The 15,562-nt window shown below is 37.6% G+C and overlaps 1 protein-coding gene and 1 long non-coding RNA gene across 2 annotated transcripts; both read right to left on the bottom strand.

Annotated features, from left to right (window-relative positions):
* Window positions 1-262: 262 nt before the first annotated feature.
* LOC115925407 lies at window positions 263-3,106 on the bottom strand. Its single transcript, XR_004064694.1, has 3 exons — window positions 3,030-3,106; window positions 736-812; window positions 263-300 (listed from the first exon to the last, which is right to left on the bottom strand). It is a non-coding gene; the product is annotated as an uncharacterized LOC115925407 (long non-coding RNA).
* Window positions 3,107-6,889: 3,783 nt separating this feature from the next.
* Window positions 6,890-15,093, bottom strand: LOC100890218 (carbohydrate sulfotransferase 14). The gene is made up of 5 exons (XM_003727309.3): window positions 14,725-15,093; window positions 13,618-13,746; window positions 11,824-12,122; window positions 10,784-11,008; window positions 6,890-7,768 (listed from the first exon to the last, which is right to left on the bottom strand). Exons 2-5 carry the CDS (start codon window positions 13,718-13,720, stop codon window positions 7,070-7,072), a joined length of 1,326 nt encoding a protein of 441 aa, XP_003727357.2. The 5' UTR covers window positions 13,721-13,746; window positions 14,725-15,093; the 3' UTR covers window positions 6,890-7,069.
* Between the last annotated feature and the right edge of the window lie 469 nt (window positions 15,094-15,562).

The following is a 15,562-nucleotide window of genomic DNA, read 5'->3' as shown; positions in this document are numbered from 1 at the left end:
ATATTTCATCTATATTGACATTTAATTTTTAATTTAAATTACAATTGTGATATTCAGTCAATTATTCTTTTACAAGTCAACTGACAATGAAAAATATCTGTTTCAGATCTATAATTTTCTCCATGACATTTGTTCCACAAAAATTTGTTGGGGGACCTTCATGTATATTAGCACACTTGCTCGTATGAAGTGTAGTAGGCCCGCATCTCTAGATATGATCCAGTCAACATCTGTTCTTTGATCCTCTCCCGAGTTTGCAAACCAGAATGCCTTCACCATCCGCTGTAGAGAAGCATCATCCTACATGAGAGAAAACAAAGTAGGTACTTCAATTAAAAACTGATACTGATGGATACATATCAACCATATAAATACATCCAATAAACAGACTTTTATCAATCTTATTTTGTGTTCTTCTTTATCTTCATTGCTCAAGAAGTGAAAGGACCCCTTACAAAAACAAATGAGGGGTCCTGTGTATACCCTACATGTAGTGCTTACGATGTGCATTTGATATGGCTCTTCTAAACACAGGACCTCCTGTAAATAAGGACAAATTTTCCTTTGTAAACAAAGAAAGAAAAGACATCAATATTTGTATACTAGGTGCAGAACTAGAATAAAATATACCCTCCACTATATATGCTTGCAATGTCAACTTAGTTCCATTTCCTTTTGAGTGAATTAATAAGTGGTCGTTTAATATTTGTGTGCTTAATAACCTGATAACTGTACCTGCATGGGACTTTCTGCTTCATCTTGCAAATATAAGAGATGTTGTAATGTCCTCCTTCCAGCTCTTCAGTTTCAATCTTTTGGAACAAAAAGAAGAAAAAAATCAATACGACAATCAAGGCATCCCTTTCTACTTAACGAAATAAAATAGATCTAGCATAATACAAATTAATAGCTATTTTTTATGTCATGGTTGGCCTTAATTTTAATATGGTGTGGAATCAACATTCCTATTTAATGAACCACAGTACAAAGTAAAACTAAATGGAAGATTTAACTTGTGCATCAAACAGTGGTTTCTATGGCCTATGAACACGAAGTAGTACTAAGTAGAATTAGTTTATTATAACAAGAAGAGGTGGACTACATACCACAGTGCCCTCCCATTTTTTCAAGTACCCTAAAAGTGCCCCTTTTTGCATGGGAAAAGTGCCACTTTTTACATAGGAAAGTGCCCCTTTTACTTTGACAAGCACCCCTTCCCCTCCTAGTCAGTATCTTTTCATCTCTTATAAATGCCCCTTTTATTTTGACACGTCCTCCTTTTCCTTCCTATATAATGCCTTTTTTCCTTATAAGCACCCTTACCCCTTATCATATTGATTACCACTTTTCGTCTTTGATAAGTGCCCCGTTTATTTTTTTCTTTTTAGTAAGAGCCACTTCCCCTTCTCATTACCCTTTTAACAATGATATGTACCCAATTTCCTTTCTTATAAAGAACCTATCCCTTTTTCATAAATGCCCCTTTTCACTGCTTATAAATGCCCCCTATCAAAATCTGATGGGTGCCTCTTTTCCGGCGTCGATAAATGCCCATGTCCTTATCATCCCTGGTGCATGCCTCTTTGTTTAGGTGTAAGAAGTGCCCCATTTTCACCTCTGATAATTAGCCTTTGTACTTTGACACATGCTCCTTTTCTTTTCTGATAAGTGTCTTAACCCTTTCGATAAGTGTCCCCTTTTCCTCTCATCATTAAACGTGTCCCTAATTTCGAGCAACTAAAAGCAATTTCCCACAAAGCTCGCTCGCTACGCTCGCCCATAGTTATAGATGTTATAATTATGTAACTTATCAAAGATCTATTCAGTCTTCCGTTATGAGATTGTGCTTATAACCCCATCAGGATTGGGTTTTCCTCTTTATAAGATGTAATTTTTCGCACTGCGACCTCACAAATCTTAAAATTTTTCCTCGCTCGCAAATGAATTTTTAGACCATCACACCCAACTGCAAAGTATGATACTTAAGCAATATCTTATATGCTGTATGAAGAGAAACAAATATTGAAATCATCCCTGATAATGTAATCACAAAATAGGGGTATATACCAATGTCAAAAAAATTGTATATTTTCCCTCTGAAGGTGCCCTTTTTGCAAGTGCCCTTTTTGTTGGTGCCCCCCCCCCCCCACTTTGGAAGTTGCTCCGCCGCCTCTGCATATAAGTAAACATAATTGTTGACTACCCTAGGGGTCTTCTCTTATACAACGTCCAAAAAAATAGATTTATCAAATGAACTGCACACTTTGGAGAAGAAAAACATCTTTAATAGCTCTAGACTCTAGATCTAGATCTAGAAAAGTTATGACAACTTGACAAGCACACTGGACACACACAACATCTAAACATTAAATAAATGAATCCTATTCCTAGGTCTAGTTTGTTTGTTTTTGAATATTTTTATTAATAAGTTCCAGGCCTACGTCTAAATGAAATATGGTTTGGAGCCGTTTGATTATCCATGGTCACACAATTTTGGTCTAAAAGTTGACACGCACCAATGATGCAACTGAGCGAACGGATGGCACTTATTATATAGAGTCTAGCCAACATAGATCTAGTCCACATCTACTAAAGATATAAACAAGAATTACCCTCTTGGATTATTAAAGAAATCATACTTCATAGATTATTTTAAGGTGTAAAGTTTAATCTAGATTTAAATTCGATGGATGATTGGTGAATAAGATTCACGATGACGATCAAATTTGGAAAAAACCTGATTAGAAAGTTTTATCTTGATGCAGATGAGCACCGAAATTCCCCGGGGTGGGCCTGCCGGAACCCCGGGGCTCTAAAGGGTGACATGACGGCAAACTGCAGTCAAACTACTTCACGACGATGAAAATCAAAGTGCAATTTCAAGAGAGATATTTTCCTAGCCTTTTCCCCGAAAATCTGTTGAGAACAGTCTCAAAATGTAAAGAAATTACAGTAGATCACGAATTACAGCTTTTTCAAATTAATGACTAAATTCTCTTAATCTACTGATATTTCAATCAATTACTCACCCATATGCATTCTCCGTGAACTAAATCTTCTCACTTTGTGCGAGTATAGCGCACGTCGTGCATGCATAGCGCATGGCCTATGGGTCTGCGACAGGTCTGCGACCTCAACACACAGTTCCCACCTCGGTTATATGAATATTCAAGAGAATCGAGACTTTCCCCGACCCTGCGTAATGAATATTCATGATAAAACAGGAATCCGGGCTCGCCGTGGTACGAAAAAATAAGACGCGCACCGGCTGCAGGTTGTGCGTATTATAACTAACACGAAAAAGCCAACATCGGCATTGGCTGGAATAAAACGTATAATGCGCCATCTCGTTTTTTCAACAGCTGGTTAAAATTATCGAATATTAATTGTGGTGCACCACAAAATAATATGAGAAATGGTCATAATATTTCAGCCATCTCTGAACCGATTTTGATCGAACAAAAATTATTTTGTCATTTAAATCGTATGTTCTTTCAAATTTGACGCTCAGTTTTTCATTGTCTCACAAAATATTATTTTGTTTAGCGCCCTCTGCAATAAAACTCAACTATCCCTTTAACACATAATGTCGTCGGAGCATTGTCCGCATCATCCCCATTCCGGACAGACCTAAAGTTAGAAGGACAACTTAATAATGTTCTACCTCTTTTCAGAACTGTGATTCAGTGATTATAATTTATTCGGCACTTTCATTTATCAAACACATCCGTTCATTGAGCCAGTTAAACAAAATAATGATAATAATAATAATACTGCTCTTCCCGCGGGCCGCGCATATTTTTTTTACACAACTGTTTAGCCATTTTCGCGAAAAAAATCCAAGAAGTGCTCTGGTGAAAGAGTCTAGGTCGTCAGCGCACTATTATGTGCAAGCACGTACACCCAGCTATTATAGGGAAGGGAAGATGATAGAAAGGGGAAAACAAGGATAGTGGAGAGGACATGGAGAAGGAAAAACAAGGAAATACATAAGGAAAGAGAAGAGGATAAGTCAAAGGAAGAACATAGAAATACATAATTGAAGAACTAAGAGGATCATAGATCTAGACTAAGGAAAAACAGGAAAATACATAAAGAAGGAGAAAGGGAATCTATCAGATTAAAACAAAGAAATAGATGACGAAGGAGAAAAGGATATAGATTGAATGAGAAACAAAGAAATACATAAAACAAAAGAGAAGAGGTTAGAATAAAGGAGAACAAAAGAAATACATAACGAAGGAGAACTGGGGGTATAGTGAAGGAAAAACAAAGAAATATATAACGAAGGAGAAAAGGAAAAGATTGAAGAGAAAAAAAAATAAATACATGACAAAAGAGAAGAGGATAGATTAAAGGAGAAAATAGAAATACATAATGAAAGAGAAGAGAGGATAGATTTAACCCCAAACAAATAACGAGTATGTACACATGTACAGCTCCAGCAATCCAACAAAACTGCCAATTAGACTCTGTCTCTAGTCGTTTGCACAGTATATTTGACTCAAGTGGCTAAACAGTAAGTTGTGTAAAAAAAATATGCGCCCGCGGGCCCTGTAATTATTATTTCCCCCAGCATGAGCATTGTCAGGTACCCACTAATTCACATCAGCTCGAGATAGCCAAATATCCCGCTATTTTAACTATTCCGATCGCAAGTTATCCAGTTATTCTTCAGTTGCGTCCTCATCAGCCCGAAGTTGCAATTAGCGGGATATTTGGTCGAGATCATCATCCCAAGATATCTTGGACTAGTTTGCAAAATATCCCGCTATTTGTCCGGTGCATCTTCACCAGCCCAAAGACTCGTACTATAATTATGCGCGAACGCTGAGCAAAAATTAATATCTCGAACTAATTTCTCGAGCTCGAGTTTCGAGTTTCGAGGTCGAGTCTCGAGCTGATGAAGACGCGATTTGTAACTTCGGGATTATTTCCCAAATCATAAATAGCGGGCTATTTGGCAATTTTGGCAATCTCGAGCTGATGATGACATACCTTTTGTCAAGGTACGTACCGAGCGAGGAACGAACCAGGGATATATTAGGGACTTTTAGATTCTGCACGACGAGAACGTGGACTGCCCTTTTAAGGCAATGTGACGTCACTGCCAGTGCCTTATTGGACGTCACATTGCCTTAAAAGGGCAGTCCACGTTCTCGTCGTGAATCTAAAAGTCCCTATTTCATCTCTCAATGCATAACAATAAATATATTATAGAAGACTTTTGATTTCAGCTGTTCGCTGCCGAGGAAGAATAGGTCAAACTTAATTAGCCCCACCCCCCCCCCTTCTCTCTCTCTTCTCTCTCATTCTCCGCTTTTCTCTACATGTCGGTCTCTTTCTCTCTCTCTCTCTCTCTCTCTCTCTCTCTCTTTCTCTCTCTCTCTCTCTCTCTCTCTTTCTCTCTCTCTCTCTCTCTCTCTCTGTCTCTCACCCTCTTTATCTCTCTCTCTCTCTCTCTCTCTCTATCTCTCTCTCTCTCTCTGTTCCTCCTCTCTGGCGGCATCTCACTCTCTCTTTCCCATCTCTGTTTCTCCCCTCTGTATATTATATTGATAGTAGTCCAAATAAATGTTTATATTGAAAAACATTGAAACAGTACTTTATTAGAAATTATTACATAAGCTTCAAATTGTAACCATAAGTTATTAAATATAATTATAATGCAATAATCAGTTAATAAGAGACGTAAGGTCCTTACTCTTTTCTTGGCAGATAATGATGTAAATATAATTGAGTAGTCCTACTAAACTTCCGTATGAAGGTAATCATTACATGAGCAACCTAGATAAATTTTAGAAATCAATATTGTTGTAAAAGGTGATCTGATCTGGCCAAACACTACCAAAGTTGGGCATCAAATTGCCAAAAGTTGGTCGGACGCATAATGCCCTCAATAATTATTTTTACCTACACGATAAGAACTTCTATCGAGAAATCAACCTACAAGAACAAAGAAGTAGTGACGCAAGAATGATGGATAAAGTATTATCTACAATTGAAAATTACATAGGCCTAGTTCAACTCCAGCAAGTTTAATATCAATCAAATTTAATTAATTCTTCATTGATCACGATGATCGTGCATGTAAAGCTATTACCAACGAATAAACAATGAACAATATTGTATGATTATATTCATAATAACAGTATTTATATGAAAAGGAGAATGGAGTTAAACGGGGAGAATGGAGGCGGAGTGGGGGCATGGGGAGGGAGAGAGATTAGGAGAGCAGACAAATTTAGTATTATAATAAAGACTATATGGAGAAAAAAAGGCTCTTGAGAGAGAGAACAGAAGATAAATTAATGATCAAAGACTGTGTGAAAAATATTAGACAGATAGAAAGAGAGAGAGAGGGGGGAGAAAGAGAAAGGGAGTGTGCATAACACATGCGTTAATGTTCTCACATTCTGGTTGGTCCGATGTCTATGTTCCATCATCGGACTCACCTCGGCTAAGATCTCCGCAAGTTAAAAATTTATAAGGAAAGTTGAGTTCTGTTGCAGAGGGCGCTACACAAAATATTTTTTTTTGTGAGATAATGAAAAACTGAGTTACAAATTTGAAAGAACATAATATTTCAGTGACAAAATCATCTTTGTTTGATCAAAATCGGTTCAGAGACGGCTGAAATATCCATAAATATAACGATTTCGTACCACCACAAATATTAGATAGGGTCTATTTTGAAAAATTTGAAAAAACCGTTGAAAAAACGAAATAACGGCTTTTACGTTGTATTTCAGCCAATACCGATGTTAGCTTTTTTGTTGGCATTTTCGTGTTGCTTATATTACGCGCAACCAGCCGGCCCATGTATTTTTATTTTTGATTAAATAAATTAACTTAATTTAGATAATTAATGGTCACCATGTTTTTTTTTAACGTGGAGCTGAATTAGTATGAACGTATTGGCTAAATTCACACATTTTGGGGTCTAAAATTACCCGTTCATAGCAAGGAGGTTCTAAAAGGGCACTAGAAATATCATAGATAAGAATAAGAGCAATAACCATGCACTTTGAAGGCATTTGTGGTCTGAAAACAGAACTCAACTATCCCTTTAAAAGAAGTCGTCAAAAATTCTTGCAACGTCTTTCACACTTTTCGGGCGATAATAACCGAACAGTTCGAAATCCGCGCGGTAAGAATCACAAACAGCTTGGAATGTTTCTTCGCTCAGTTGCTGGTAGTATGATGTAACCAATGTTTCGTTATTGCTCACTGTATGGCGGTCGGTATACTCCGATCGAAACCTCATGTTATCGCCGATACCCACGACGCGCTTGAAGTAATCGATATCATCGTCTGACGTTTCTAATTTAACGATGATGTCATAATTATGCTCACATGGTCGGCTGCGGATGTGCTGCGGAGTCCAATGTGGATCATCACTGCCTGTACCGGGTGACACGATGAAGTCCGCGAATTCAGAGAAAGTCACGTGCTTCGTTCGAGACGCGCGCGCATCGCCCTTTCGGGAATCAATAATCATCTTCGGAATGTCCTTGCGATATCTATCGACGTGCTCGATGAATTTATCGCGATAGCCTGAGAGGAATCGGATAAGCGGATGGCGAACCGTGACAATCTTCACGTAATGTGCGAGTCGATACTTGACTTCCGGAGGTCTTTTTGTCAGAGTTGATAGCGCTTTATCCGGCGTGTAGTGAGCTTTCTGTATCTGGGGTGGAAAGTTTATGACCTTGCCCTGACTGTCCGCTAATGCCTTCAAGAATTTCCTCCAGTTCCCTGAGCCACTCTTTAAAAGAATAGAAAAGAATGAGAAAATCGTTATAATGCATACAATAGTCTAAAATAAAGGCGATCCGACATTTCGATCCCACGACAATTACCCCAAGATTGATTTCGCGTAATACAGGTACATGGTTATGATTAGAATAATTTTGTTGGGTTAGGTTTAGGGTTAATTGGAACCAGAGTAATTGAAGTTAATAATTCGGTTAAGGTAGGGGGCCTATAGCAAATCCCCCCCTCCCCCCCCCCCAACTCCGAGAACGGACGGACCCCATGCGTGTTACTAAAATGTCCGTCAAAGGGGTACTTTTCGTGCGACAAAGTCCGGCCAGAAAATTGTTTTTAAAAAAGGGGTGTATTAACTTTTCACCCGGAGATTTCTTTAAAAAGGGGGTCGTTTTTCGTTTTTTTCTCTCATCTCTTTGGACTCCATAGAAATTATTCCGGGGGTACATTGAGCATTTTTCATGATTTAGGGGGGTCTCCAAGGCAGGAAAAGTCCGCGAAAAGCCCGCGAAAGGGGGGTTCGGAAATGTTGGCAGTCCTCAGATAGGGGGTGCTTTCAAAAAGAGGGAACAAGCATATGCGTACCCTAAATAACACTGAGTGGGGGGGGGGGGGGGGGGGAGGAAATTGACGTCAAGCGGTTGTTGCAGGAGCACGTGTCGTATATCCAAAATAAATGACGCAGGTCTCTGTTAAAGGTAATACAAAGTTTTGGTATGGGGTCATGAATCGGGTTCAAATGAACATATTGGAAGCATGCGATCATATACAATGTGCAGTGATCGTTGTCGCGGTTGAAATCGAGTCTAAAGTGATGAAATTGTAAATAATAAGCTTTTTGTGTTTTATAGCTCCCTCCCAAGGTCAAAATATTAATTAAGCCAAGAAACAATTTTTCTTGACTAAAATCGACCGATTAGCAATTCCCGTTTGGAAATTAATGTATATATCACAACTAAATATTCTGAGATTTTCATGGTCGCAGCTATCATTGTACGGCCGTAGGCGCTATTTGAAATTTATAAAAATTTACTGGGAGCACCGGTAAATTTTTATATTCAATTTTTCTCGAAAGCAAAAGTGTTTTAGGGGCAAAATTTTCTAGTGCTTGTAATACATCCACAGGGGCATCCAAATATATCAAAATTGTAAAGAATAACTATCCACCCAATTTTCAAAATTTCCCAAAACTTTGTGATACCTTTAACTGTTTTTGCATTTGGGGCTTACGGGACCATGCCGCAACCCCCCCAAAAAAATAATAATAATTTAAAAAAAATAAAAATCTGTTCCTTCTTTCACTATAATACTCTTAGAGCTTCAGTGGTAGAATGATCCTGTATAACTGATGTAAACGGGTAATATGCCTAAAGTTCGAAGACAACTTTTATCTGACTACCATGAATAATAATAATAGTAATAATAATAATAATAATATTATGTTTTTTATATAGCGCTCAATACATCGACCCCCCCCCCCCCACCACCAATGCAGAGCCATCTATTTATAGGCCAACCCGGAGTTTGGCCAATGTGGTTTTAGTTTGTAACAAGTGACGTAAAATATATTTATTTGTTTTGTGGCAGCTCAAAAATGCAGTATTTGCCATAATTGTGCCTCACTGGAACTGGCCGGTTTGGCCGAACAATCCTAATTCCATGGCTTCTGCCCGACGTTGCCAGAAGGAACCGACCGACACCAAGACAACGACATATGCCGGTCTCAGGAATGTTGCGAGCCCCTAATTTCTTAATGCATTTAGGGGGCAAACCATTGTACACAAAACCACTGCCGTAACGAGCAAAATCTTTATTGAGGGCTTTGCAGAAAGAATGAAGAAACAAAAAAGTGAGAAAAAACCAGGAAAATCATGTAATTTCAGCAACATTTGTAAATCACTGGTATCGAATTAGAAATAAACCACGTTTGAATTTTATTTGAGGGGGGACCAACAAAAAGGGCACCTGCAAAGGGAAATCTCAAAGCGAAAATATACAATTTTTTTCAGGCATTGGTATATACCCCTAGATTGTGATTATATTATTACAATATTAGGGATGATTTCAATATTTGTTTCTCTTTATACATCATATAAGATATTACTTAAGCATCATACTTTGCAGTTGGGTATGCTGATTTGAAAATAAGAAAGGAAAGGGGGCACATGTGAAGATATAAGGTGCGCTTATCCGAGTTAAAAAGGGTAGTTATTAAAAGGGGAAGGGGCACTTCTTACAAAGGAAAAGGGCACTCGTCAAACAAAAGGGGTGCCTCTCAGATTTGAATAGGGCAATTATCAGAGGTGAAAGGGGTGCTTATCAAAAGTTAAGAAAAGGGGCGTTTCGCGTATCTGAATGGATCAATGTTACTAGAGATTATAAAGGGCACTTATGAGAATGGAAAATGGAAACCTGTCGAAGGAAAAGGGTACGTGTCAAAAACAAAGAGCACTTATCAGAGGTGGAAAGGGGAGGGGGCACTTTTACAAATTAGGGGCACTTGTCAAAGTAAAAAGGGCACTTTTCAATGTAAAAGGGACAATTTTCCTATGTAAAAAGGGGCCCTTTTGGGGTACCTGGAAAAGTGGGGGCACTGTGCCCCCCTCCCCCCACCCCGGGAGCACCGCCTTTGTTGAGTGCGTACACGTGACCAGGCATTTATTTTGCCTACTAATTTTAATAATGACCGGTCATTAGTAAATAGCAACATCATGTTATAAAACATAATTTTATAAACCAAATAAGACATCATCTTATAAAAACAAATCATACACATCATTTTATTCAGGCACTAGTAAAATTACCCACACTCGGCACCTTACAAACAGTCCAAACACCCTCGGCTATCGCCTCGGACGTGTTTGGCTGTTCCAAAGGTGTCTTGTGTGGGTAATTCTTACTATAACCACCACATATTGACCAAATCTAAAACAAAAATTAACATGCTGAAATTTAGTTTTTTTAAAAACGCATCAATATTATTAATCATGTATTCCTTTTCTTATTTTCTTACCTTGTAAATGACCGATGCTACAAACTTATACTTGTCGTTCCAAAAGAGAGTGTCGAGGTTTCCTTTGTGAGCGATGACGTCACTCATATCTTTCGGGTTCTCGAGATTGAGTTTGCGCAAGCCCATACGAGCGCATGCCGTGTGGAGGTGGTCTTGTCTGTCAATCATCTTCTCTTTGATTTTTAACATGGAGGGGTCAAGGTTCAACTGCTCCATTTTATTCATCTATAACCAAATTAGGAGAGAGTATGAGTGGGGAGAGAGAGAGCAAGGGAGAGAGAAAGAGATAGAGAGAGAGAGAGAGGGAGAGGGGAAGGGAGAGGGAGATAGATATGGAGAGAGAGAGAGAGAGAGAGAGAGGGGGGCATTAAAAACAATCGATTGGGTGAAGTATGACTGGGTGTACAAAAGCATTAATTACAAAAGCATATTTCCCTTTGAGAGTGGCCCGTTAGTTTGCAGCTAGGCAGGAACGTTTTGTTTACGTATCTGCAAGAAAGATCCAGTAGCACATGTCTGAAATATTTTCTCCTGGCGGCATCGAAGGTGGTACAAAGGAAATGAGCTAGATATGACTCCATCTCTTAAAACTCCTTGGTTTGGCTAAGATCGTTTACAAAATGTACAATATTAGGTTTTAGCCTATAAATGCAGCGTTACCAAAATCATGGTAATGATAATACTTATTGGAAGTGCGATATGGACGTGTATAAGATGATGAAGCGGATCCTAATCGAATGATGGTTGAGAGCGTACACATGACCAGGCATTTATTTTGCCTAACACGTAATTTTACTAATGACCGGTAAAATTTGTTATAAACATATAAAACAGATAATACACATCATTTTGTTCGGGCGTTAGTAAATTTACCCACACTCGGTACCTTCGAAACAGTCCAAACACCTTCGGCTACCGCCTCAGGCGTGTTAGACTGTTCCACAGGTACCTTGTGTGGGTAATTCTTACTAATGCCCTCACTGCTGTGTATTATGTATAATAATAAATGTAAATGCATGAACAGACAGATAAAATTATACCTGATCTCCATTCATTACATTATCGGCGCCAATGACTCCGCCATCGAACGCATCACCATCGACACCATCGACATCCTGAAGAACATCTCCGTCTTCTTCATCCTCGCCGACGTCACTCTCGTTTCCATCGACATCACCATCATCGTCGTCGTAGGAGGCGGCTTCTTTGACGGAGACGTCGTTGCGGTGGGCGACGTCGCCGTTGATCCGGGATGCAACCTGTTTGACCACGCCGGGGAGGTCTACGGGACGCAGCTTTCGGAGCGACGATGAGAACCCTTGGGCCTCTTTGCCGTTTACTAACAAGAAGGAGAAACGAAAGCGTCGTCGGTTGAAAGCCAGAATGGCGTTATCTTTACCTGAAATACTTTTAATTATTGGATATACAAAAAGTTTACAACAACAACAACAATGCAACTCCTGACGTCAACTCCTGACGACGGATAGTCAACCTGTTCGAAACCGTCGAGCCACTCATCCTCTCCAAGCGCTATAGTTCTCCTTAGAACTATAAGCTAAGAAAGATAACAAACAGTCCTTTTCAGGACTACACACCCCCAAGAAAGATTACCGAGTCAGAGTCCTTTTCAGAACTCCTCAACCCTCTCTCTCTCTCTCTCTCTCTCTCTCACTCTCATAATTATGGTGCACCCGCAAGCCTACTGTCTAACAACAATGCAATACCTAATTATTCATACAAAGATTCATGATACAACGATATAATATGTACAATGTACAACATAAAAAATACCGCGGCCCGTGAAGTTGAAATTATAATTTGCTACCTCTTTTCTTGAAATGATTATGAAAATATGATTTATAATAGATAAATTATGTGGCTTTTCTTTTTTTAGGACTTAATAGTTCAATCTACACGGCTCTTTAGATTGCTCAATGAACTTCTGAGAAGATATAAACTTATCTATCAAGAATAGATAATATTCTTACGATCCCTTCATGAAAAAGGGTACACACATATCCCAGTTATAATATGGACGACAGTACAGTTTACAACAAATACCATACAATAAACGATAACTTACATGATTTACAAGATTACATGAGAATACTTTCACTAAAGACATCAACTTACATATTATGTAAGTTGATTAAGATATATACACATTAATACACTTAACGCGTTTCATTCTTATTTCATACCTTTAACAGAAAAGGGAGAGCTCTTTCGTTATGTGTCTGTTATAATTTATTTATTTCTGATTATGTACATCATATATGTATATATATATATATATTTGTATTTGTAAGCGCTATGATACTTATTGTTTTTAGCGTTCCTAAATATTCGATATTATTATTATTATTATCATAAGTTTGGCCGCCCCTATATAATATTCATTTACTGACTCGGAGGCCGCCATTACGTTCAAGCTCTAGCTTAAGATGGCCGTCTCTTGCATTTTTCAATATTGAAATAATTTCAAGCTATCTATTTTTAAAGGTATAATCATTTGATTCATTGATATTTTGATAAAGGTTATACAAACAAACCTGCTTTAGTGACCACCTGTCTACAAAGACCACATTTTTTGTTTCCCTTGGAAATAGTTTCTCATTGAAACATGTACTTAAGGAACCTGTCTACAAAGACCACTTTTTGTGTTTCCCTTGGGCGGTCGCTATAGACAGGTTTGGCTGTATGTGTTTTTAACTTTTGTTAATAATATATAATGTACCTAGTTTGTATAAATTTGTTATTTACTTTTCATTATGCTGAAAATGCAAAAATAAAACCAAACAATCAATCAATACTTTGATATAGAAATAAATTACTTTTGTCGTTGATACTCTGGCCGATCAGGAGAACGGATAGGCACACGATGAGGGTAATGAGGAGGATGATGATGTTTTTGAAGTAACGTCGCAAAAGAGCCATTTTGGACCGGGCGCCTGGAATCTCACCTGTGTAAATCGAGATTTTGAAAGGGACGTATTATAATTATCATCATCGTCGTCTTCATTAGTGCCATCTCTATCATCTATCATTATCATCATCAGCATCATAATTATCTTCATCAATCCATTACTTCATCATAATTTCATCATCATTGTTTTATATATCTTCATCATCATCATCATCATCATCATCATCATCATCATCAACATTTTTGTCAAGATAATAATAATAATAGTAATAATAACAGTAATAATCATCATCATATTAAACTCAACAACTACACCATCATTATCATCATATTCGCCTCCTCATATTTGTCAATTATCGTCATCATCACATTAATTATCATCATTATCATCACTATCGCTATCATCATCATTGTCATCATAACCATCATTTTTATTTTCATATTCATCATAATTATTCATCATATTTTCATTTCTTTACATAGTCATCAACATCCTAATCATCCTCCTCCTTTTCTAGAAAGCTGACTAATTTATAGATCAAAATCATAGATCTATAGGCCCCGTCTTATAAAGAGTCGCAATTGATCCGAATCAATAGCAAGTTTACAGTCTTATGTTTCTTATGTACATACTTAGTTGCGATAAGTTGCGATTAACCGTAACTGTTAAAGACTGCACCTTGCTGTATTATAATGATATTAAACCGAGTTATATCAAATAAATCGCAAGTTAAAAGTTTCCTATAGTTGCGATTAATCGTAATTGTTTATATAATACGGCATCTTGCTGTATTATAATATTATATCAAACTGATTATATTAAAGCAATCGCAAGTTTACAGTCTCCTATACTTTATGAACATAGTTGCGATTGATATCAATCGCATATAAGTTACGCTTAATCGTAACTGTTTATCAGACTGCGCCTTGCTGTATTATATCAAACCGCTTAACTTCAAACTTTGTTGTATAATAATTTCATACCCACTGTGAATTTAATAATATATATACTTGCCTTTGTCGTGTTCCAACGTTATTCAGGGATCCGCAATGCAAGTCTTCATATTAAATCGAGATTCTTTTTTTACACTGTCCGTTCTTCCCGGCACTTCGATAAGATCTAGAGTTGACACGGTTTTAACCTTATTGCGATTTTAGCGGTTATATTGCTGAACTTTTCTTTGAAAAATAAAGATGTCTGCAGGACGAGGTTATGACAGTGTAATGGATTCTAAAAACCGGTGTGAAGACGTTCCCAGACGAAAAAGGCAAGATTTGATATAAACAGATAACGCTGACAAGTTACAGCCTTTCGAATGACTTCCATAAACGTTTATCTTTGTAGGGAGCATGTATGCTGTGATGTATACTGTGTTATAGCGTCCCGCGAAGTTTGTCTATAGTATACCTTTGCTTATCTGCCTATTGTTTGGGTTCCATCATAGCGATCAATGATCGATATGAAGCGATTGTCGATCTCTGAACCACGAGGTCCCGATCAGGCTTATAATAGAATAACTCCGAAGGAGATATTGATCTTTGTGTTCGAGAGGCTATACTTCTTCTTTTTTTTTTAATTCTCTGAACATAATAGAATACAGCGTTACTGATTATGCTTTGAACATAGAATATACGTAAAGAATTATACCACCAGAATATATCAACGTAGTGAATGAGAATGATTCGGGAATTGCAATTTGAATTATGGTTTCAAGGTTTCTTTATTGTTTCCACATGATATAACATAATCAGAAATGTATGCAATATATTCAAATTCAATAACATAATATAACCAAACATTTTACAAATGATTATACAATTATTATTTAAATAAATAATTTAAGATTGGCAAA

Source organism: Strongylocentrotus purpuratus, unplaced genomic scaffold (assembly GCF_000002235.5).
Source record: "Strongylocentrotus purpuratus isolate Spur 01 unplaced genomic scaffold, Spur_5.0 spur5_scaffold_18, whole genome shotgun sequence".
In the NCBI taxonomy this organism is placed as follows: Eukaryota; Metazoa; Echinodermata; class Echinoidea; order Camarodonta; family Strongylocentrotidae; genus Strongylocentrotus; species Strongylocentrotus purpuratus.
Note: the sequence above shows the minus strand (reverse complement) of the source record. Positions and strands in the feature narration are given on the sequence as shown.